This window comes from Podarcis pityusensis (assembly GCF_964106645.2).
Source record: "Podarcis pityusensis genome assembly, chromosome: 3".
Classification (NCBI taxonomy): Eukaryota; Metazoa; Chordata; class Lepidosauria; order Squamata; family Lacertidae; genus Podarcis; species Podarcis pityusensis.
This window is the reverse complement of record NC_138026.1, coordinates 42,783,297-42,809,180: the sequence shown is the minus strand read 5'-3', so window position 1 is coordinate 42,809,180 and position 25,884 is coordinate 42,783,297. Positions and strand designations below refer to the sequence as shown.

Below are 25,884 nucleotides of genomic sequence, written 5' to 3'. Positions count from 1 at the left end.
TCTCTGTAGTCCACAGTCACTTGGTAGGGTATCTTATGTGCCCCATGGTTAATTAACCATAGTTTGTTCTTGGAAACAAGAATTACTAGGTTTGAAACAAACAGGATCTGAAACCAACTTCATATGAAGCAGTTGTGTTTGTTTGCCGGTGGATTTGATATTGCTTCTACAAAAAGATTTCCTTTCCTCCTCCTCTTCCTTGTAACCTTCCATGTACCCCCTAAATATGCTCCAGACAGTTGGGGAACCATCAAGCAGATTTGGAGCTGGGTGGAAGGCTGCATGGGGGAAGGAGAGGAAGGAGAAGTCGCTTATCTCTGTTATTTTAAGATGTTTATAATGGTTTTTAATACTGTGTATTAAATTTTAATGGTTGTAACCTGCCCTGGGACCTTTGGGTGAAGGGTGGGTTGAAACAAACAAAAACCAACCAACCAAAACAAAACAATAAATGTGGGGAGTCAAAATCCAATGACTCAGGTTTTCAGTTCCTGTTTTTACCTCCATAGCTGTAACGATGGCTTTCCAGTTTGGATGCAAAGATAAATGATGGTTAATTCAATTGGGAAACATTTAATTGCGGTCTGCCAAGAAGGCAGGAGGGAAGATGTGCTTCAAAAATGGAGTGTGTGGGCACAAGCATTTGTGCGCATATCATAGCTTAAGAAACTGAACTGGACCCAATGTATTGCCCTGCATTCTGTTTCTCTAATTTAGTTAACATGACTGTTCTGGGTCAACAAATTAATTTTTAAATTAATGAGTTGTTTATTTCTTTACTGAAAGGCAGTTTCTTTAGCAGCACACATACATCAAACAAAGTAGACTATTCTAAAAGTTTGTGTGCTTATTTTAGGAGGAAAGGAACACCTATGCTGATAGGGTAGATTTCAGCCATCAGGAACTATATTAACCCTGGTTGAGATTAGTAATGCTTGAAAGTCAAAATACTTTAGGTTGCTTAGAATATAGTGGGAATCTGAAAAGGGAATTCGCTAAGCAGCATTGTGCTTCCAGTTCAAGGACAGTTCCAGACAATGTGTTATCAGCAGGAGCAGAAGTAAGGCTTTATCTTCAAAAGGCCATTAACAGTAGCCAAGCTGTAAAGATGAAAAAAGCTAACAAACTGTCTTTATGCTAATTATAGAAGCCTAATTACAAAAATAGTTTAGCTGGAATGTTTGACTTGGCAAAAAGAAGCATAGTTTTTTCAGAGTTATTAGGTACTGAACAATGAAAATCAATGGGTCGCAATGACTTGTCACAGGGGAAAAGTGCTAGTTGTTGCTTAAAAAAAAAAAAATCTGCTCCACCAAATGTTTGAAAGAGGCCCAATGGGTCATTACGAAAATGGTATAAAAACAGATTGCCACTCCCAATTTAGACCCAAATACGAAATCAGAATATAAACATTAACACTAATTTGTGCTGCATTGAATTATGTGCAGTCAATAGTAAGAGAAATGTACCGCTTCCAGATCCTTATAAAAGTAGAGTTTATAACAGTTGCTTTAAAAGTTTTGTTTTATTTATACATTATATATTCATGCCATTTTAAAAAAATAGTCTTTCAAACTGGCTCATACAAAAAAGCGCACAATATCCTGTTTCGTGCACAAACTAAACCTTAACTTAGCACTATGTGCACAAGCAGTGGTGAGTCTTATGTGCATGAGCCTTGTATCCAATTGTGGGCATGAGGAAGAAGTCGGAAGAATATGTTTCGGTTTTTAATCTAATTTATATACCTTAATGTCTGAAACTGGGAAAAATCTGGTTTGTGTAATCTATAATTTGTTCAAACAAGCCATAATCGTTGATTTAGAAATCAGAGAAACCCTGGAGAGAGCCACTGCCCATCAGTGTAGACAACAGTGAACTGGATGGATCAATTATCAGCTTTCAGATAAGGCAGCTTTCCTATGTTCCTAGTTATGTGTGAAATGGACCATTGCTGCTGATGGGAACTGTACGTAAATGAAAATAAGACACCGGACAATGTTTACTAATGAAGCAATGAGACATTGAAGGCATGGGGTGTGTGTAAGGGAAGACTCACAAGGGACTTTGCAAAGCCAGAACGAAGAGGTAAAGTTTTAATAGGCAGTCGTTTCCAGTTCAGGTCAGTTACTGCTGTGCTGTACTTGAGGTGTTCCATAGGTCTTTAATCTTGTAGTTGATGATGGGCTAGAATGTCTCTGAGAGGGGAGGGGGAAGTAAACTCACTAGAGATGCTCCTTTTGACGTCCCACAATGGGGTCAAGCTAATCTTCCGCTTGCCACAAATAGTGTTCTTGGGATGTAAGAGCTACACCTTCCCAGTGGCCCTTGGTTCCCTGGCTGTTGACAGAAGCCAACGTGACCTTCTGTTTGCTACTGCACGGATAATGCAATTAAAAGTTTTAAATATCCTTCTGTGGGAGAGTCTTTCCTATCAGTGTGTTATTTTGTTATAGGTAAAGAATGGAGGGAACATGTAAAAGCTTAGGGGAGGAAAAAAGAACAGCAACTGTGCTACTACTACTTTGTGTGAGTTTGTAAATGCATCAAGAGAGAAAGTAAAGTGCAATGGTCAGATTGATCACATATATTTTTCTCAGACAACTTCTGGTCAAATGCAAATCGGATGGGCTACATATTAAATAAAGAGAAGAAATGTTATTCCTTGTGCTTTACAAGAGGTCAGACAAGTTAATCTGGTGTATTCTGGCTTTTAAAATCAAAGTCTGACTTGATAATGTAGTCCATATGTGGTGAATTAATTTACCAAGTTCCCATCCATAATCATTTCTACAATAAGCTTTTTAAAATATTGCTTCAGTCTCAAAAAGACCTTCAGAATCTGAAATCCAAGCACCTAGATAGAAATGTGGTTTAAGAAAAGAATATTGTGTGAAACAGAATTAAGGATTGACTTCATAATTGAATTAAACATTGATGGAATTGATAACTAGTTTAGGCCATAATAAGAGTCCTGTTGTACCTTAGAGACATTCTGGCCCATTCAAAACTTATCTTTTACTTTGAATCCTTCCTTTTAAAATGTCCAGCAGTTTCGCTTCCACTATGTGGGATTTTTTTCAGGGCGTGTACAAGGTCAGGTTCTAGCATTAATGTGTCCAGAATGACACTTTTTCACTTGCTGCCTTACTGATAGTGAATGAAAACTTGCTTCAGGTGAATAGCCTGCTCAGGGGCTGCTCCTCCTTAGTGGTGTTTTTGTGGACATATCAGCTTTTCTCGCATTGCACGTGGTGTGCAGGGTTGAGGGAGCAAGTGCAGGGGCTACTTATCTGCTGGGTTGAATTAGTAGATAAGAAAACACTCAATCAAAACATCACTGGAATCATTGTAATTTCAAATAAAATTACAGCCTTCCTTAGTAAATTGCCCCTGTAACTTGAGGCAGCTTTTTATGAGCAAATAACTTCCCGGCCTTATGATTCATCCACACATTTGGTAGAAGGTATTTGCAGCTGAGGGACAACGTGTTTGAATGTACTTCCACATCAGAAACTGGTGGTAAGCTAGCACTTACAGACAAAAAGTTCTTTTTTTTAAACAATAACATTTTTTATTAAAACATTTTGATTGTTTTAACAGGCAATACGATACCGTCAAAATAAGACAGATAAACCTCAAAACAATTAAATCAAGGAAACCCAAGCAAACAGGCTTCAATGGCCAGCTGCTCCTCCTCTCTCGTTTTCAGGGGGAGCCAGCTACCAAAACTGCTCTGCGTTTGGTCTCCTCCACCCCCTCAATATTGAGGGGGCCCTGTCCCCTCCCAACAGTTATTGGGGGGCAAAGACACCTGATACCCTTTTGGATGCATCAAACTAGTTGCAGGCTCCTTGGATTCCAAGTGATAGAACACTGAGTCCAAGCTAGTGGGAAGGAGCATTTTAACCTGCCCAGGCTGCAGTGGAGCACCAGAGTCATGAGAACATTAAGTAGTCTGTATTAATTTATACAGAGTAAAAGGATGAGATGTTGGATAGATGCTGTCAGTTATTACCAAATCACAGTGAGCACATGGCTATTGCAGAATGAACTGCATGCATTCTGTTTTTGTTCCTCTGTGAATATTGACATTGTTCTGTGGAAATCTCTGCTGTCCTGAATGGCTTAATTGGCAGGAAATGTTTTTTTTTTTTTTTAATGTTCTTGGCGTTGGTTAAATTGTCCCCAGATTCCCATTATACATATATGTCATTCATCTACTATTGTCTGTCTTCAAACTGCACTCTGCTTGTGGGAATAATAAATTAAAGATCTTTGACTGAAAGAGTTTTTCCAAGCACTTTGTGAGTAGGCAAGCTAAAATGATTGTTTTATGCCTTCCCTTGGAATGGGGCAGGAGAGGGAGCAACTGAGCCAGACCTGCTTTCCCTATCTCCCCGAGGAGGGAAAAGCAGTATATAAAAATGCCAGTTAAAAGGGTAGCTTGAGATCACCTGAGTTTTTATAGAGAGGAACAGAGCCTTTTACTTGCTCTTCCAAATTTCCTTGTGGGAGATGCTTGTGTTGCCAATATGATCCTAGCTTGCAATGATTGGTCATAGCTTGCAATGATTGGAATCAATATGGTAAATACACCAAAGCCCAGCTGATATTAGAATGCATAGACTCCTCACAAGAATCTACACATTGTGGAGGCAATTTGCATTTGTAATGGAACAGTAATAAAATTTAGGACTAGCAAACACACACTCCAGCATGTTAGCAAGGACTCGAGCCTTTCCTATTTGTTGCTTACATGTATTATAAAGAGAAAGCAACAATCTATAAGGCATTCTGTTCTGAAGTCCAAAGCATTTTGGAAGTGGCCTTCCTATAACTTTGTCATATGAGTACTCCATGGCAGATGACACTGTGCTATCCAGGTTCTTGATGTTTTTTAAGAGGTTGCGATATCCATTGTGCAGTACATAGAATCTTCCACTTCAAAGACGTAGGGTTATAATGCAATTTTGTTTCTCATTTCCCTGAAAGTTGCTATTTAATGTAGCAAGTTGACTAAGAGCAAATAGTTATTTTGCTGTATCATGCATTATTTATGAAGTGACTGTGGCTTTGTGTCAAGTTTAAAGATGCTCTTAATAGGATTCTAATAATTTTTAAAGTAGGTTAAATTGAGCTTAAATAGGAAATGGGTTTTAGCTTTGTCGTCATGTGCATAATTGCTATTTGGATTGAGTACTTGGTTTTGTATTTTTAAAATCTTTTAAAATTTGTGTTTAAAGAAACACATTTTATTTCTTTACAATATTTATGAATTTCACAAATTAGTCTTTACAGGAATTAATCAGATGTAGTCTATAATATTAGAGGCTTTATGTATTGATTTTAAATCAATTCATAGTATAAGGTTTGTCCTCTTACTGGTTCTCTAATTCGGTCAGCTTGCAGACTTCGTGTACATGGATTTTCCCTTTTATATTAGTTTTTGAAATATATCCTTTTAAAATGGAAAAAAACCTATAATTCATGATAATTATTTGTTCTCTCCTTACATACTAAATAGATTTTCCATTGCAACTTTTTTTTGTTAAACTAGCTTTTAAAAATATAAAAGCTACTCAATGGTTTTGAGCATATTTTTCTCTTACAAATGATGCTTAAAATATTAAAAATATATGTTTTTGAGATTTAGTAGAGAATTACCTCCTAAGGTCTTTGAATGCTTAAGGATGTTTTGGGCATTCTGTAATAGTGATTTTACAGAAGTGTCATAAAGCTTCAAGTCCAACTTCTGGTAAGACTGAAGGGCAACATTCAGTCTTAACAACAACCTCAAAGAAAGCTGCCCTTGTTGCTAGTCTGGCAGCAGCATTCTGTAGTCAGCAGCTATCTTAAACAAGCCTTTGGCATTGTAGAACCTTGGTCATCTGTTGGTTATTCTGGACTGTGAGCTAGACACCATTTAAGAGAAAAGATGGATACTTCCAAAGGCGTTACCATGCTATTTCCATTCCAAGACATTATATTTCATCTTCTTTAAGGATGTTTAGATTTATTATTATGACACTTGAAAATGCAGATGTTAGTCATGCATGCTTTGAATTATCATTAGTAATGCTGCCAAAAGCTGATATTTTAGCCTGTTGTGTTACATTTTGGTTTCAGAATAATAAAACTTGTTAAGAAAGTTGTGGCATATACTCTGCTTAAGCTAAGTAAATTAAGGCAAGGACATGCCTAACTTGTGTGGGTGTATACTCTGCCTAGTAAATTATACACGTTATTCAAGGTATAACACTTGAGGGGCAAAAAGTGACTCTGTTTAGGAAGCAGATTGCCCATTTTGAAATTTCTCATTGCAAACACAGGAACATATTTAGCTGTGTGTGAACAATCCAATGCAGTGTAATGGGTCTTCTTGCAAACATGGAAGCTTCAGTGTGGTGTAGTGGTTAAAAGTGGTAGACTCGTAATCTGGTGAACTGGGTTCGTGTCTCCGCTCCTCCACATGCAGCTGCTGGGTGACCTTGGGCTAGTCTCACTTCTTTGAAGTCTCTCAGCCCCACTCACCTCACAGAGTGTTTGTTGTGGGGGAGGAAGGGAAAGGAGAATATTACCCGCTTTGAGACTCCTTAGGGTAGTGATAAAGTGGGATATCAAATCCAAAACTCCTCCTTCATACTAGCTGAAAGTGCTTCCATGCAAGGTGATGTACCTGATTTTGGCATATCCCCAGGGAGGGAAACCTTCCTTAGATGGAGAGCTGGATCCACAATTGGCCCACCTTCTGCAGGCCATTTTTGATAGGTGGGTTAGGCCATTCACCTGACAAATCATATGGTTGATTGAAATGTCAACCAAGGAGCCAACACAGACTTATCTCTGATCTTAGAGCTGTGGAACCAGGAGGCAGAGGCTTACATCTGATCTAAGTGTTGTACAGTCTTTTACCATCCAAGAGTAATCAGCCTCTCATATTGTTCCAGGGGTTCCTCAACCCTCAGAAGCTCTCTGTGTGTGGGGAGAAACATGGGGTTGAATGACTGATATCATGTGTTGAAAGAGTGGTGTGTTTGGTTATGTTGCAAGGAGGGATGAGAAGAATACTAAGGGTGAATTTTTGAAAAAGGTCCACTGATCTTTCTGCATTTACTCTCCTACTGCTGCCAGCAAAGCTTTGACATTTTCTGCCCATGTGATTAGGTGTTGTTGCATGATACCATGTGGATTATGTAGACAGTATCAGTAGTGTGGTATGGGAGCAACAGTGGAGAAGGTAACAGCTGTGCTGTTCCAGGAAGTCTGTAAAGAAGGTATTATTACTTTACTTACAAGTTGGTTTTGTCACTTAATCCTATGTGTGAATATACATGTACACACTCCTTTCTCCAGCGGATATACTATATCTCAAATATGAATGTGTTAACTCTATTCCTTCCCATTCCACACAGTTCAAAATTTTGATATGTGAAGTAGACTTTTGCAATCTGGCAAATATACAAGGGGTCAAGAGTGGTTTTTGATGGTACCATGCCTAAAGGTGCCTCTTTAGCACAAAATTGCTGGGGAAGGAAGGACTACAAGCGAGTATGAGACATTCTTAATTTTTGTGTCAATTCAATTTCGAATAAATAAACTTGATCTTTTGAAAACCACCATACTAGCAACACATAAATATGTGTGATGGATTGAAAAATTCAGTACCTTCAAAATACATAAAGTTCTAGGGACCAAATATAGCACTTGCTTTTTCTATATAGTTATAGCACATATACTTGTATCTTAATTCCTGTTAAATCTTATTTCAAAAAGCTAGGAAAACGTTAAACCAAACCTATTCCAGGCAAGGTAGCAATCCCAATACTATGATTGCTGCAACAATACCTTGATGAAAAGTGCTAGAAAGGTGATGAATGTTTTTCAGGAAGTTGCGAATGTTATTACTGTTTGAAATGTCAACACCCTTTCAATGAAAATGCTGAGTATGTAGAATTTAGATTGCTTTCACTTGAATCACAAAAAATGTCTCAACATGAAAAATTGTGAAATTGCTTTTCATACTTGGATATTAACAGGACTTACAAAAGAGACAGGGATTCTAGATCTGAAATACTTAGATGGTACTTGAACATAATACGAAACACTTTGGGGTACCCTGTTCCAAGCAGATTCACTCCCATACATGAGGCAATCAAAGAGACTGGCAATCATCTGCCTTAAAGAGCTGATATCACTGTCTTAGGCTCAAGAAGGGGCTGAGAGAATCATGACATTTCTTTCAGTGAAGCCTCAGAAGGAGCTGTAAGCAGTAGTCAGCAAAGAGTGGGGGGCGTCTATGGTAAGGCTGCAGGGAGCTCAGCCAGGGTGAAGACTGCAAGAGAAGCTCCATAGAAACTCCTTGTGTTTGCAGGAGGCAAGTGACACCCAGGAAATCCTCAGTACTCAAATCCGCTGGGAGGAATGGCTCAGGATAATTGGCAGTTCAGCTGAAGCAGTTACAGTGGGACTGTCATTTAGAGGAACAGAACCCTGGTTAATATAAACACTTAACATATTTTAGTAACCTTTTGAAAGTGCACATTTTTCTTCTTATAGTTATTTTATAATGAAGTATAACTATTGGTTAACTGCTATTGAGTCTGACCTGCCTTGTGTCACGCCTAACTTTCACAGCTGTTTGTGTATAAAAACAAGGTGTTGTCATTAGCAGATCATTTAGATATATGGTGGCCGTGGGCAAAAAGGTTTAAAACATACCTGGTAGGTATAGGTAGAAGTGTGTGAGTGGGAATAAACGGGATCCCTTTTACACATTTAGAGAATCAACAGTGTGAGTAGAAACTGTTTTCTCCATGGTGGCCCTTGTGCTTTTTCTACCTCTGTCTCTCGAGACAGACTACTGCCGGCCACCCATAAGAATCATCTAAGGCCCACAGAACTGGAGGGAAGGGACAAACACTGCTTTTATCTGTACATCTGCACCTTTTCTGATTCAGAAGTGTGTGGTGGAGTTGGCTTAATTTCTTCAGTCTGTTGTAGCCACCCACCCACCTGTGTGTCATACTCCTGCAGTTTCTAAATTCCTGGGAGAGTGAAAGCCTTGTCAGCTATTGCTGTCACACACAGCATTGATAGGGATCAGAATCAGCCAAAAACAAAAAAGACTTAAAGAAGGAAAAGGGAGGTAACTGGTGGAGTGGGTGAGTATAAACCTGTGTAGGAGGAAAAGATATACAGGTGGGTAATATTGCATAAAAATCTGCAGTGGCACAAAGAGGAGAGTGCTATGGGATGGAGAGAGAGAGAAATGAGCAATATGGAATGCATAGGGTGGATCAAACTGACTCATTCTGTCAGCGCAAGGATTTCCTCTCATGCAATGGAACCCCTTGCCCTGTACCCTCCCCAAGTCTCAGGTGGGTTGGGAGGACCCTCAGAACAGATTCAAGGGGGCATGGGGGGGAGAGGGGGGAAAGTTATCTTGCACAAGTGGAAATTCTTGCACTGATGGAACAAGTTAGTTGGCTATTGCTCATAGATACCTGTGGAGGGATAGCAGAAAGATGGGAGTCTAGTGAGCCCTGTATAAGGAAGCAGAAAAAGGGGGGATAACCAAGAGATGGTGCTGTATGGTACAGAAATAAATAGCTTAGTGGTTTCTTTGGAATATTTTTCTGCAGCTGACTGTGTGATATAGCCCTCTTGAATTGATAAAATTGTAAAGTCACTCTGCTGATTTGAGTAAAAGGGTTGTGGCATGGCATACCTCCCTTTTATTTCTTTGCTTATCATTTTATTACTTAAATACTGTTTAGTTGTAGATCATTGTTGGGTGATATTTTAGTACATGCCACTTATAATTTTATAAATGTGCAAACATTAACAAATTGTGTATTTTCTTTTGGCAGGCACAACCAGTTGGAGAGTGTGATTTTAACATTCGTCTGGCATGTATTGAAAAAGAGATTATATTCCCACGACATGAAAAAATGAAGACTGGACAAATCGACAAAGCACAAGAACCTTTTAGTGTTCGTAACAAACCATTTTTTGACATCCACGTTTCAAAAAAGGTAAACATGTTTTTGATTATTTATCTCTATGTCCTTTGAGTAGTCATTCTCTTTGCATATGGTTTTTAATCTCTTTCAAGATATCTTTGCATTTTAAAATATACCTTCAAACATAAGTTCTTTTTGTTTTATATCCACTATTTTATTTTATTTTATTTTATGTTATTGATACAGTAGAATGTGCATTTTAGGGGAGGTTTTTAAAAAAATACTTAGAGAAAGGTGATGAACAAGGAAAAAGGGTTGTCTCTGTGCTTACAATGTAGTGGTGCAGGTACTATCGTTGCTTTATTGGGAAGTCTAGAGCCATCTATATGTGTGTTTGAAATGAGGATCATTCATAGGAGGAGAATATATTGTCTTCTTCATTCTAGTTAATTATTGGAGTGAATTTTTCATTAAAACATTTTGTGGTTTGTTTCTTCTGCTGGCCTTGGGTGTTTGAATGGGGCAGCCTGTTATGTTTTTCTGCTGTAGACAAAATACTGCCCCCACTCTGATCCGGGCCTCCTCCCTGTCCCCGATGTTGTGCCCGTGTTGCTGCCTGCCCTGCACTCTCACCTGCAGCTGCACTTGCACTCCCACCATGATGCAATAACAGTGACAGGGGTACAATATTAGAAGTGAGGGCGAGGGTGCTGTGTTAAGGTCAGATCTCCAGCCTACGGCAAATTGCTTCACCTCGCCTCATTGAAGTGTCAGCCTTGGTGTTGAAACTATGTAGAATATTATTCTACTTGAAATTATTAGCTGCATGGGAATTCTGTACTGCTTTGGGGGCATGTTGGTGTCAGGATTTCCCTTAAAACAAGTGACAATCCTTAATGGCAGTGATTCTGGAGAGGCCTTAGAAGCAGACCACTCTTAACTGCATTCCCTCCCCTTCTGCTCGACTGCCAAAGTAACTGAGAGACAGAGATGGGATCTGAAGGTAATTATGTCACAGTCTTTTAAGTCTCTGAATGAAAAACCGCTTGGGAATCTAGGGTATGGTACTTTAAGTTCTCTGAAGTGTTAGAGGGATATAAAAATAAATAATACGATTTTGTGATAACCTATTCTTTTTGAAAATCAGTCTCTCATAATTGTCTATTGCTTCCCCTTCATCTTTTAATATAGGTTTGATTTAATGTCTCAATATAGCATCTATAACCACACATTGTATGAAAACAAAATTTATTTTAAAAATTAGCAGAACAATTCTGTAATCTTTCTCTGCCACTTCAAGAAAAGTCACTTCAAAAACACTTAAATTTCTGCCTCCCCCCCCCCCCAGTTTGCCATGAGTTTGGGGAAGCAAAACATGACTGGTTAGGTAGGAATGTCCTTCACCTGATCGGTTCCTGGCAAACTGAAGAGAAGCATTTGGCCTACCAGCTTTTCCTTGATACTATGGAATATGCTACTAGAAAAACAGAGAAAGAGGGAAAGGGAGTTCTTAAGCAGGAACTGCATGCTTGTAATGTAAAACTGGATTTCAAACTGAAGGTTTAAGATGAATGTGGACTGGCCGCTCTCCTTGCATTTAAAGGAGAGACAACTTTCTCTTCCTATTCCTATAAAGTCCTATTGCTGTGGATTCTATACTCCATAGATTCTCATCCACTGAAAGGGAGGAATAACTAGAAGGGTATTTATTGAATGCAGGTGCTAGTTTTAGCCCTAGTGCTGTTCTCTGTCAGGGATGTACTTTTGAGATATTGATAAATAAGAGGCCTCAAGTGTGTCAAGAATTTGTAAAATATTTTGAAATAGCATCAGCACACTGAAGGCAGGATGTAAATAGCATGTAGCATATATTGATTGCCAAGTAGTCTTTCATTGTAGAGGCAGATGAGACTCATGTTGGCTTTTGACAGAACAACAGATAGTGGCTGTGAGATTCCTACCCTTTCCTCTTCTATATCCAATTCATATGGTTATGATTATTTCCCCCCTTTCTAACCAGATGGTCTGCGACTCCCAGGTAGCAAAGAATGGTAGCAATATCACATTCCCGCAGAGAATGGGCTCTGGCTATATGCTTGAAGGTGATTTAGAGGACGGCTCCTCCCTCCCTCCCTTCCTCTCTGGCTTTCAATGAATGTGAGAGTTACATTCTCACTAAAATTTCCCCAATTCTAAAGCTAGAAGTAAAGAGAGGCAGTGATGTTTTGGGGAATGATTAGCTCTGGACTCTGTCCCGACATATGGACATTTCTCCAAAGCTAAAAATGAGCAAAATCTATCCTACAGGGAATGTCCTTATATATGTTTCCCTGGTAGAGAATATGGTGCTTTGGCAGAGTCCACTACATTATTTTACAGTGCAAGCATCCTGTTCTGCAGGGACTTGAGGTTTGCAGAGAAGTAGTCACAGTCCAGCTGAGTTTCTTCTGGGCAGGTGAAATCGGTCAGTGTGAACTTCAGGGCTGGGGAACCTTTGGCCATGGGCTAAACCTGGTCTGCAACGCATCCTTATCTAGCATATGAAGCCTTATTGGGGAAGGCACATGCATGCGCCCTACTCCTGATGTCATAGTTCTGTGGGGTGGATCAGGGCAGTTCTTCAAAGGAATAATTGGTAGCTTAAAGCGGGCTTCCAATTGTTCCTTTGCTGGAGCAAGAAATGTGCAGCCTGGGAGTCATTTTGGGCTCACAGCTGTCCATGGAGGCGCAGGTTAATTCTGTGTCGAGGGCGGCTGTCTACCAGCTCCATCTGGTACGCAGGCTGAGATCCTACCTGCCTGTGGACTGTCTTGCCAGAGTGGTGCATGCTCTAGTTATCTCCCGCTTGGACTACAGCAATGCACTCTACGTGGGGCTACCTTTGAAGGTGACTCGGAAACTGCAATTAATCCAGAATGCAGCAGCTAGACTGGTGATTGGGAGTGGCCGCCGGGACCACATAACACCGGTCCTGAGAGATCTGCATTGGCTCCCAGTATGTTTCCGAGCACAATTCAAAATGTTGGTGCTGACCTTTAAAGCCCTAAACGGCCTCGGTCCTGTATACCTGAAGGAGCGTCTCCACCTCCATCGTTCAGCCTGGACACTGAGATCCAGCACCGAGGGCCTTCTGGTGGTTCCCTCATTGCGAGTAGTGAGGTTACAGGGAACCAGACAGAGGGCCTTCTCGGTAGTGGTGCCCGCCCTGTGGAACGCCCTCCCTTCAGATGTGAAGGAAATAAGCAGCTATCCTATCTTTAAAAGACATCTGAAGGCAGCCATGTTTAGGGAAGTTTTTAATATTTAATGCTGTATTGTTTTTAACACTTGATTGGAAGCCGCCCAGAGTGGCTGGGGAAACTCAGCCAGATGGGCGGGGTATAAATAATAAATTATTATTATTATTATTATTATTATTATTATTATTATTATTATCAACTGCTAATCAGCTGGTGGGTTGTAGGAACATGCCTTGCTCAAGGAGGAGGAAGTGTTTCCATTAAGTGGAAACTGTTTCTCCAGTTCAGCACTGCTCTTTGAAGCCACCTCATGCTACGTCTTTCAACCTCTGAAAGAGGAAGTTGAAAAGAAAAGTGAGAAGCAGTTTGCAAAGCATAGGTCTGGCAGTGCATTTTGAACTGTGGTTCCCAAGCCTGGGAACCTTATGCAAGGGATTTTGATAGGTGGATGGGAGAACATACCTGTCAATCGTGTGTCATCAGACTGACATAATGTTATTGGCTGGTGGGTTGCCCATCTCCCCTGTTGAAGTTGGCCTGTGGGCAGGATCAGATAGACCTGGCCATTGGAGCAAAAAAGGTCCCTCCCCCCCCTGGCCCCGCAGTAAGGGAAAGTCATGGAAGGTCCAGACCTGTTAAGTCATTCAGGTAAAATCAAGGGATAAAACAGAACCCTGGACAGCTCCAGTGAGTCCTGTTGCAAAGAAAATTGCCTTAACAGGGAACTGAAACCACCATGGAAGGGAAAACCTGCTTCCCAATAGGGCATACTCTCTTGAAAGAGATGGCTGTGTTTCTTAAAGGGCCTTGCCTGATTCTGTATCCTTTGGCTCTTGAATGGATCTAAGATATGGACTTCTGGGGACCTATCATGTGAGTTCAAAGTTGATGGAGGGAACAGATGGAGATAGTAAAGGCTGTCCAGGTATAGTAGACTGAACCACCATCTTATCCAAGTCTTCCTCAGAGCACTGTGAGACTCCAGGGTCAGGGGCCACGGCAATCAACTTTTGGATTTAGAAAGTACTGTTCAAGTGGACAATTTTTGTTTTTGTTTTTAAACGAGAAGCAAGAGTGATTTTCTCACCCTGGGAACTCTTGGAAATTGAAGGTGTGCAGTGTAAATCAAATCAATCAATTAAAGGGCAAGCCAAAGTCTTGGTAGATTGTGGCCTGCCATTTGTAATGGTTGCTTAAATTGTGCTTTCATTAGAGAGCATTTCCTCTTGGGTCCTGAGCTGCTTGTGAGAAGCAGATAATAAGAATTCACCAGTTAGGCCTGCTTGAGAACCTGTTAATCAGAAGTGACAGACACATGTGGGGCTGCTTCTGGTTTTACATTGTGTCCAAGTAGAAACCATAGAGAAAACTATGCTTTGCCAGGGGAGGGGAGTAAGGTGTATGTTTTGGCTATTTCTGGCTGGAAAATTAGTTAAGTTTAGCGGATAATTTCATTTATGAAACTTTTTCCTTCCTAGTTTTCCGTTGAAAAAGCAATGCCCAAGATAATAACCAAATCATAAAACATAAGGAGAAACAAAGCTGAGAAGCAGCATGTCGGCTCTGCTTTGTAAATTAAGTTGCATATTAGGGGACAGGGGAGGACCTAGTTCTGAAAAACTGACTTGTATGAAGAATATGTTTGATGCTATTACTGAATTTAATGAGTTCAAAGGGGATGAATAGCTTGTCTACTGTAGGTAAAACCAATAAGTGGTTAAAACAGTGTTTGCCAGTGATTGTAGTAATCTGTGTTTGATTTGCCATACATTTCAGCACATCAAGTTAAGCCAGTGATGAACATAATTTAATTAGATTTGTAGTTGACCATTTCAGATAGCATTTACTGCATGGGTGGGTATTGACTTCCTTCCTCACAGACACAACCTTCCCATTCACCACACAAATACCCACCCACCTTTCCTACGTGGCCTGTCTCCCATCACTCTGTGCTGAAATGCTGAGATCCAGTTGTATCCCTTCTCTCAGCCAAGCTGATTAGTGCATGGAACAGCTGAAGAATGCTCCAATCTGAGCTCTCCTCTAATCAGCTGGGCAGTGAGAGCCTGTGGACCACACCAAAGTTGGCTGAGGGCTTTGTGATTTCTAATGTACAAATACCAACAATAATTTTCAAAAAAAATAGAACAAGCTTGTCCATACAATTAGTCAACCGATTTCCCCTCCAAAATCCAATTTGTTCTTTTATATTTTTACAACTGTTTAAATGGACAGTGACATTATTATTAATCAAATTTGTATACTTCCCTTCATCTGAAGATTTCAGGGTGGTTCACAACATAAAAATACAAAAGAGAACACAAAATACATAATAAAACAAAAACAAACCAAAGGGCAGTGACATTAATTTTGGTTTCTGAAGGACATTAGTTTAGTATTTTGGGGTGATATGCTAATGCACTGAAAGTCTAGATATCCAGCAAACATTTCACTGCTGTCAACAGGCTTTCAGTTTTTAAGGTCAGAATAAATGCCTTTCTGGAATAAATATTTTTATTTATCTGTAGTTTTGAATTTAACTATATCAAGGGTCAGCTACATGTGCCCATTTATGTGGCCTGCCATCCATTAGACTGGCATATTCCCAAGATTGTCTTTTTAATGACCTTTTTAAAATATGGAAATAGTTGGGTAAAAAAAATATGTAGGAGGCACAGTAATACAGATATGCCGTTCCACTGGGTTGGATGCACTGGGCCTCAACAAACAGCATAAATTTTGGAGGCTTTTTGCTATTTTTACTGATTCAGAAGGCCTCTGAATCAGGTCCCCCGAACTTCAGGAGCTGCTTTTCAGTTTGTAGAGAAGGCTACCAGTTTTACATTTAACTCTGAGGTATGATGATGATGATGATGATGATGATAATAATAATAATAATGATGTATTTATACCCAGCCCAGCTGACTGGGTTTCCCCAGCCACTCTGGGCAGCTCCCAACAGAATATTAAAAACATAATACAGCATTAAACATTAAACAGGGCTGCATTCAGATGTTTTTTAATAGTAAGATAGTTGCTTATTTCCTTGACATCTGATGGGAGGGCGTTCCATAGGGCAGGCGCCACTACCAAGAAGGCCCTCTGCCTGGTTCCCTGTAACCTCACTTCTCGTAGTGAGGGAACCACCAGAAGGCCCTCGGTGCTTGGAGCCTCAGTGTTGGAATAGAATATACAAATGATTCTATCTTATTCATCCTTCACATCATGTATTTCAATCTTGATACTATCTGTTGTCTTCAACATGAAGTTCCAGATTCAATGTATTCATTTAGAACGGGTATCTTATTAACAGGCAAGCACCCATATATGTACATCCATCAACTGAACAATCTGACTGACAGGCTTGTTCTTAAGATTCTGTTCATCTCAAAGATAAAGCAACATACATCATCATGGGGCATGTGTGCAAAGTGGGCTGTAAAATAGGAAACAGGAGGAGACATGGAAGTGGCAGGTAGTCCGTGTGAAGTGAGGGTTGAAAAAAGGAGGAAGGAAAGGGGGTGGTGGTAATAATAATGGGATGTGTGCAGGTAAAGTGGGACTGCAGAATAGAAGAAAGAAGTGGCTTCAGAAATAGAGTTGGGAAGGTGGAAAATGGAGCTTAGTCATTCATTGCAGGGGAAGGGAAAGTTCCTAGGGGGCTAAGCTGAGGGAGTGTTGGGGGTTGGCGAGTGGAGCAAGCTGGGGCTCAGGCTCTAGTTACTGCATTGTGGGAATGTGACATGTTGTTGGTAAACTGGTGAACTGATGGGGATGTAGACTATGTGGATGTACTGTAATGTCCACTCTTAACCTAAAAAGCAACACAGAAAGCTTTTGGAATACTTGGTGATTTGTTTCTGTCCTCATTTACGTTTTCCATTGCAGTAGTATACTTTTTTTTTATTTAAATGTCTTTTCTGTTGACACTTGTAAGTTCATGTATAAAACATAACATACTATTATGTCCTCAACTAAAATGTCACTCGGCAAAGCTCATCAACCCGGCATACGATTCTTCTCTACCGTTCCAATTGGTAAATGCCTGAGTGAACAGAAGAGCTTTGCAGCATGCCACAAAGGTCATCAGACAAGGAATAAATCTTCACATTGATGGAAGCATGAACTCTTGCTGCATTTGAATGCTGCATGTACTTTTAACTGAAATAATCAGATATTCTTTCATTCTTACTTTTTTAGTCTTTTGTTTTTCCTCCTTGCTAAGTAACAGTGGTGAATATTGTTTACATCTACCTCAAGATGTCAATATGGAAATTGCTTCTCAGTGGCCATTAGACTTTCAAATATACTTGAAGTGTAACCCTGTTCTTATAATGGACTATATTAGATCATATTATCAATCTGTGCTCTTTGTGTAGTTGGTCATATCAGTGACTATAGTAACAAATGATTTTCTTCCATTAAATACATTCAAATGAGACCCCAGAAAAAGTTAAAAGTATGGAATGTTATTGTTCATTGTTCCAACCAGTCATGCTCCCCTTTTAAATGATACTCCCATTTCTCCTCCTCCTGATTTCCTGCCCTCACTCCAGCAGTAGGTATTCCATAGACACTGAGCATACTCAGAACTTACTGGGTTGTCTTTCAGTTCCCCTCTTAGGTTCCTACCTACAAAGGTTTATTGTACTGCTGCAAACCTTGGAGATCCCTAAGCTTGCTGATGCCTCCCTCTTGCATGTAGACAGTGTCATTTGATATACATAAGGACCATCACTCACCTTTGAGCATTGGAAAAGATAAGGGACAAGTGAATATCTACAACAAAATGTTGCAGTGTAGAATGCTTCTTATCAACATTCCAGTCATTCCATTCAACTTCCCCAGCAGTCAGTTGGGTTTGTGCTCAGTTCTCATTGGGTTTTAGAGTGTGGAAGGACATACTTGATGCCCCATCCAGTTACTTTAAATTAATGGATTTCTCCATTGATTTCTGTGGGCTGCTCTGCAATCTTGAGGGTTTCCTCAAGGATACCTCTCCCTTGTGGCCTGGAGCCATTTTGAGGACTGCAGTCAGAGAATTGAATCCCAAGTATAGATTATGATTATAAGAACAACAGAGTAAGTAAAGGTAAAGGGACCCCTGACCATGAGGTCCAGTTGTGGCCGGCTCTGGGGTTGCGGTGTTCATCTTGCTTTATTGGCCGAGGGAGCCGGCGTACAGATTCTGGGTCATGTGGCCAGCATGACTAAGCCGCTTCTGGAGAACCAGAGCAGCGCACGGAAACGCCGTTTACCTTCCCGCCGGAGCGGTACTTATTTATCTACTTGCACTTCGACCTGCTTTCAGACTGCTAAGTTGGCAGGAGCAGGGACCGAGCAACGGGAGCTCACCCCATCGTGGGGATTTGAACCGCCGACCTTCTGATCGGCAAGTCCTAGGCTCTGTGGTTTAACCCATAGCGTAACTGTAATTCTAATAGGCATTTTAATCTTGCTTAATCAGGGTACATTGTACCAACAGATCTTTTGCCTTTCCACCAAAATGATACTTAATCACCAGCCATAAAGTGTAAACATCTTGAATTTCCCCACTCGGCTTAAAGGAATGCTACTTCATATCATGTTTTTGTTTAATGAGTATAAGTTTCTTGGGGAAAGGCCATCGCTCAGTAGTAGCCTTGCAATCAAAAAGTCTCCGGTTCAATCCACAGCATCTTTATGTAGGGTTGGGAGAGACTCCTGCCTGAAATCCTAGAGAGCCACTTCCAATCAGTGTAGACAATACTGAAATCCTAGAGAGCTACTTGCAATCAGTGTAGACAATACTGAAATCTTAGAGAGCCACTTCCAATCAGTGTAGACGATACTGAGCTAGCTGGACCAATGGTCTGACTCAGTATGAGTCAGCTTGCTTACTATTTATTATTACAACTTCAGATTACTGTGCTATTACTATATGCTTACTATGTACTCCCTTTAAGAGGATTTATAAAGTGTTCATCAGTGAATGGGTTCCCATGAGTGAATTTGCTTCAAAGAAACCATTTAACTCATAGGGAAGTCAGCAAAATATTTTCTTTTCTTTAAATAAAGAAAAACTACATTATGTTATGTGTGTGTCGTCAACAAGTTCTCATAGACCCAGGATGGGGAGAGCTGGAATTGATCTGAAATTCAGTTCTGCCTAGCCTGTATTTTTAAAAATTAGAAGAGGACAGAGGGAGGTGTTTGTGACATGTGAGAACTCAAAGAAGGGAGAATGACCTGTCCTTCCAGAATGAAAGGAAATGAGTTGGATTGAATTCCTACTTGTGTTTTTCCTGATAACAGTGACCAGAGAGGCCAGTCAAGTGAAATAGATAAAGGAAGAAGGGAGGAATGTTTGCAACTCCTGCCACCCAAAAGTTTCTTTCTTTCAAAATCAAATATTTCTTCATACAGTGGCAGAAAGATGATGCAAGTTTGGGCATGTCACAACTGGTTTTTGTATAAGAACAAAAGGGCTGTGGAAAGCACCCACCTACTCATTTTGGATCAAATAATTAGTCCATTTTATTCTGAGGATTATATTTGACTTTAATATATGAAATAAATTCAGGGGGCACTTGAGATATGAGATCATTTTATTAACAAAGGGGGGACGTGTGCTTAACAATAATAAAGTAATTTAATAATGTGTAATTATTTATTGCTTCTGATATTACTACTGGAATAATTTAAGCTACAATGTAATTAATTTATTCAAATGAAAACTTTGCAAAAAAGCTCACCTATGTGATTCTCATAGAAAAGCAATTTGCCATTTGCCTTTCAGTTTATCCAAAATATTACATACCTCTCTGGTGGTCAGGAGTTACTTTAGCAATGGGTGACCGGGGTGGGGTGAGAAAGACAGGTGCTTCTTTTTGACTATGGTAACTAATAGGTGAAGCTTTCTCTAAAAGTCTAAAATATTAATACTTGAAAATTGATACATTTATGGATAAAGTAATCCTAAGAAATGCCAGCGGTAGCCACTATTGCTAAGTTGAGTTTCATGCAAACATTGGGGGTCACAAATATCATTTAAATTGTATTAAACTGCAGAAGTTTTAGACTTGTCAGGGCCAAATCTTCAAAAACCCTGCCTCATCACATCTTCTGTAACACTTTCGTTTTTTGCACCTCAAGTCTCTCATCAGATGACATTCCTGTACCCTCCCATTCTTACTCCCCTAGTCATACACTTCTCCTTGTACATTTTCCAGGGTGTAATCTTCTCTAGCTAGAAAATCTGGGCTTCCTGGACACTTGTATGCATAGTATAAGCATTTTGGCAGCGCTGAAAGGGGGGGGGGGGCTTGTTGTTTGGCTACTCCCATTATATGAAATGAAGCTCAATCTTTATTTAATTATTTCAAGAGTTTATATACAACTTAACAATGAAGTTTCCAAGCAGTGTACAGTGAGATTAAAAAATGCATGCCCTGGATAAAATTAATAAGGAAAACAAAAACAATGCCTTTGGAAATAGAAAGGTCTTTGTCAAGCATTGATCTCAGTTGGGAGGGAGTTCTTTAGATTCTGTCTTTGTAGGTAAAGGCTTGCTTGAAACCTTGAAATTTTCAGAAAGCTTAGGAGTTGCCAAGCACAGATGGCGTATGGCCTTGCTCTTTCATGATCTTTCAGTGTTGTTTTGCCATGGGTCCAGATGGTTGAATCCAGAGGATAGGGTGGGGAGGTGTACCGCACTTTTGCTATTGGGTGCTGCAGGGCACCATTTTGTCTCCAATGCTACTTAATATCTGTATGAGGCATTGGGAGCTGTCATTAGATGATTTGGCTCCCCTCAGTTCTGGTACTCAAAATCAATTTACTGGGCTCAGAATTCTTTAATTATAATGATATTGCCAGGTTTAGCAAAATAATACAAAGTTAATCCTGCAAGCTTAAAACATGCCTACCCTGGATGTAGGTTGCTGTTCTTATATATAGATAACTGAAAACTAGTTCACAAGTGCACCTTTATGACACGATTTGGTAACTTGCATATGTGAGTGAACTTTCACATAGCAAGGCACGGCAGATGGAGCTTAATATATCCTTAAATTTGATGTTTTCCGTAAGAATCTGTTCACATATTCAGCTGTCAAATCATGTGATGTTCATACATGTGTGAGCCATGCATGAGTAGACTTAAGGTTCACATTTCTTTGTATACATTTTTATAGCATTATTAAGCCACTATTATGGGACACGGGTGGCGCTGTGGGTTAAACCACAGAGCCTAGGACTTGCTGATCAGAAGGTCGGCGGTTCGAACCCCCGTGACAGGGTGAGCTCCCATTGCTTGGTCCCTGCTCCTGCCAACCTGGCAGTTCAAAAGCACATCAAAGTGCAAGTAGATAAATAGGTACTGCTCTGGTGGGAAGGTAAACAGTGTTTCCGTGCGCTGCTCTGGTTCGCCAGAAGCGGCTTAGTCATGCTGGTCACATGACCCGGAAGCTGTACTCCAGCTCCCTTGGCCTGTAAAGCTAGATGAGCGCCGCAACCCCAGAGTCGGTCACAACTGGACCTAATGGTCAGGGGTCCCTTTACCCTTTACCTTTAAGCCAGTATTATCCTTGAGAAAGAGTATTATTGACATTTCCCCTCTGTCATGATGATATGAAAAACTGTAAAGACTTATTAAGACTTTCTAGTATAGGCACATGATGGTTTGTCTCCTTGTGCACCCTACAGGGGTATGATCCCATGGAGGATTACTGTAGATCACAGTGAGGAAAAGAGTAGTGCAGAAAGTTAAATAATGACATTTAAGTCAACCTATGCAACTTTTTTCAAATTCCACAATACAGTATAGCAATGATGTGTTGTTTCTAAGAATATTTTGTGTTTAAAACATGACAGCTGGTCCTAGCACGAGACAAATTGAAGTGTAAACTCTGTCTCTAAGAGTAAACCATAAAACAGCATGGTACTTTCTTCAAACCCTGAGGCTAGTATACATTCTGAAACTGTACACCTCCTGTTTTTTTCCTGTTTTGTTTAATGTTTGCACAGTTGTCATTTTCTGAAGTCTTTGTTGTCTTTAGATAGTACCATATTTAATAATGTTCTGTCCTCTAGCTCTTAACAGTGTAGGGAGAGGTTTTAAATGATGAAATTCCAGTCTCATACATTTTGAATTAACTGTAATTAATATAAGTTGGAAGGCTACTTTGGGGGACTCCAATCCATCAGTGTAAAGTGAAAAATGCATCATATAGGGAATAGAAGTAAAATTACATGAGAAGAGATGTGGAGAAATGTGTGTATTTGCTGGATGCTTCCAAGCTCCATATTTAGGTGGAGAAACAATTGACACCATCTGGTGATATATTTTTTTTGCCAAAACTGTGACCCCTTTTCTTTGTTTGATTTTCAGTTTTGTTTTCATTTTCCATGCCTTCAGGAAGGACTGAATCACCTCACCTATCAGCCCTCTGTTTCCTGCCAGAATTGGCATTATTATTCTCCCTGCCCTTCTTCCAGCTCCATCTGTTCCTTCTTGTTTTTTGCCCTATTTGTCATCTTCTCCTGTTTTCTCTCCTCTCTCTGCCTTCCCTTTTTCAATATTTCTGCTTTTCTTACTCCTTTATTTTGTCCAGTTTCTCTCAAGAAAACTAGAAGATATGCACCTAGGATTAAAATCAATACTGTTCTGCTATGCTTTTAAGTCTTTCCATTGCTCTATCCTTTAATGCATTCTTTCACTACCCTTTCCTTTTGCATAGTTCCTGCTTCATCGAAAATAATGTTTTGATCTCAAGTTTCTGTTGAAAAAATGGCTTTGATTGGATCATGATTAACATCACCAACAGCAATCTTTCCAAGCCTAAATAAACTACGCTAGAGCAGGGATGTTTCCAAGTTGGCAAGCCACACATGGTTGTCTTTTATCACAGTGAACTGCCCCCACTTCTGTTGTTTCTTGCTAGTTGTCTTCTAATGGCTGCTCTCCCCGCCCCCCCGTTTACTCTTCTGTTTCCTGTCCTAACAGCTGTCCACACTCCTGGTCCATTCTTCCTTTGAACAGTGCACACTATGCATCTTCCATCCTCTGCTGCTTCCCCTGGCAGCCTGGCCAGCTGTCCTCTGGCCTTTCTGTCTTCTGCCGCAGTGGATAGGGTTGCTGTGACCTAGAGTTCTTTCTCTTTCTAAGTTCCATTGATGCTAACCTAGGCTGGAAATAGATTCCTATATTTTTATTTAAGGTTCATTAATGAGTAATATAAGCAAAACCGACACACATCTTAGTTACCTGATAAAAGGAAAGGGAAGCAGGGTTGTCTTTAGGATAATGTAGTAATAATAATAATGATTTTTATTTATATCCCGCCCTCCCCGGCCAGAGCTGGGCTCAGGGCGGCTAACACCAGTAAAGTTACAGTAAAAACATAATATGGCAAAAAACAAAAACAAAAAAAACCCCCCAACCAATTTAAAATGCCTGTTAAAATACAATTTAAAATGCAGCCTCATTTTAAAAGTAGCTTATAGAACAAAACCATAAGGGGAGGGAATGCTAAGCATGCTCAGACAAGTATATGTCTTCACCAACCCAATATTGTCAAGCCAACATACTTTTTATTCTTTTATGTATTGAGTCAAATTATCAGTTATTATGCAAAGTAACTAATTATCTGCTTGGTATCAAATAAGGATTTAGTTATCTCTCTTGTGTAAGAAACTTGGAACATGGACTTCCCTCTATATCCAGACTTCTGGCCTTTAATTTGAAGTGTTTTGGGTATGGGCTGGAATCTGTAAGACCTGTATTTTATCTGAATAGACTTTTTAAAGGCTTTTATTAGTCCTATTTCTTTTACTTGGTTACTAAGTACCTGAGTCTGTTAGACAGGAATACCCAGAAGAAGCTCCTGGACCACTAGAGCCTGCAGGGCCAGATTCTGTACCCCATGGGTGCATGAGGAACCAGATGCCTCCCATTGCAGTTCACTAGTCCAGCAGCATAGCAGAGCATACCATGAGGGAGGCTGTGGAACAAAGGAGGGCTGCTAGAGGATTGTCCCTTGAAGGTGCTGAAGTTCTCCACAAGGGCATGGAGCCTGAAAGAAGTAGTCTAGAAACAGAAACTTAAAAGGCACCAGTCTGCACTCAATCTTCATTGGAGCAAGTTGCTAACTTGGGAGCTATCTGTGGTCCTGAAATTTCTGATCAGCCTTACATTGTCAGCAGCCTTGTCTCCTCCTTAGTATCCAGCAATGGACCAAAACATGACAACTACGGCAATCAGGAATATCATTCCATTTGGTGATTAGCACATCTAATTGCCAAACTCTGCCACTTTGCATTTTGCACATTTTCTTTGGAGAGAAAATGTATCCACTGACCCTGGTACTTGTATGGCTCCACAGCATGCCAATGCCATGGGGCTGACTTAGATCAATGCTTCTCACCTCCAGCCTCTAAAAGCGTTTCCTCTGCTAAAGATATACAGTGGTACCTTGGGTTAAGTACTTAATTCGTTCCGGAGGTCCGTACTTAACCTGAAACTGTTCTTAACCTGAAGCACCACTTTAGCTAATGGAGCCTCCTGCTTCTGCCGCACAGCCGGAGCATGATTTCTGTTCTCATCCTGAAGCAAAGTTCTTAGCCTGAAGCACTATTTCTGGATTAGCAGAGTCTGTAACCTGAAGCGTATGTAACCGGAAGCATATGTAACCCGAGGTACCACTGTATTGATGACTTCTTTATCATCTGAGCATATGGACAGGAGATATTTGAGAAGTTCCACCAGGATTTTGATAAGTTTCACCCCACCACCGCCAGCTAGACCAGAAGTCTCAGACTTCAGGGCAGAATGCAGCCCTCTAGGCATCTCTGTCTGGCTTCTTCCCATACCACATCCCTCACTGGCCCTGCTTTGCACTCTCCTCGAGTGCTTTTGCCTGGCTAAAATGTGCCCTTGAACTTTGATAATGTTTCTTGTTTCCTTGGATGGAGGAAGAGAGGACTATGCAAGAAAATTAGCATTTCTTGCTCACCTTTGCTTCTCGCCTTGCCCCCCACTGGCCTGCCATCCCTGGAAGGTTGCCTAGAAGCTCAGGCTGAAAAGGTTTCCCAATCTCTAAACTATTTCATTTAGTGGACATTATTGTGCAACTACATAATGGACAGACAAGCACCACCTGAAAATGGAAACCTTGCTGAGCACTACACATGCCTACATGCTTCCAGCTTCTACCCAGCGCATATCACAAAAGCCATTGTTTGCATCCAGTCCTTACAACGGCATTTGTATTTCCTCAGAGACATTGGACAGAAACGCAGACTTGAGAATTCACATCATGTATTCCTCAGACTACAATACTCAACTAAAGAAGTGAAAAAGCAGATCAACAAAGCTGGACTTGTACCCAGGAATAGTACAGGATAGGCGATGAACAGAGCTGCTATTGTTGTTGTTGTTGTTGTTGTTGTTGTTATTATTGCATTCTTACTCCAAACCAGCATGTTTACCACCTCCAGACTGCCAAGATGCACCTTTTTCTTGTTGCTTTTAAACAGTATATGAAATTATTTTCAAAACTTGCTTTGAATTTTGGCATTACTGGTAGAGTCATAATGGCACAAAGAAACCAGGCTATACGAACCACACCGCAAGTATTTGGCAGCTTACCAGTTTTGTCCCTACTGCAGCAGAGGAGTCTCCCATGTCTCACTCCTAACTT

The 25,884-nt window shown here is 40.3% G+C and overlaps 1 protein-coding gene across 3 annotated transcripts in view; it reads left to right on the top strand.

Annotated features, from left to right (window-relative positions):
* RNGTT (RNA guanylyltransferase and 5'-phosphatase) overlaps positions 1-25,884 on the top strand; it is a 114,986-nt gene that overhangs the window by 40,945 nt on the left and 48,157 nt on the right. For all 3 annotated transcript variants that reach the window (XM_080999889.1, XM_080999890.1, XM_080999888.1), the window contains exon 11: positions 9,873-10,037. In XM_080999889.1, the coding sequence (XP_080856015.1) occupies positions 9,873-10,037 (165 nt within the window). The remainder of the gene's footprint in view (positions 1-9,872; positions 10,038-25,884) is intronic.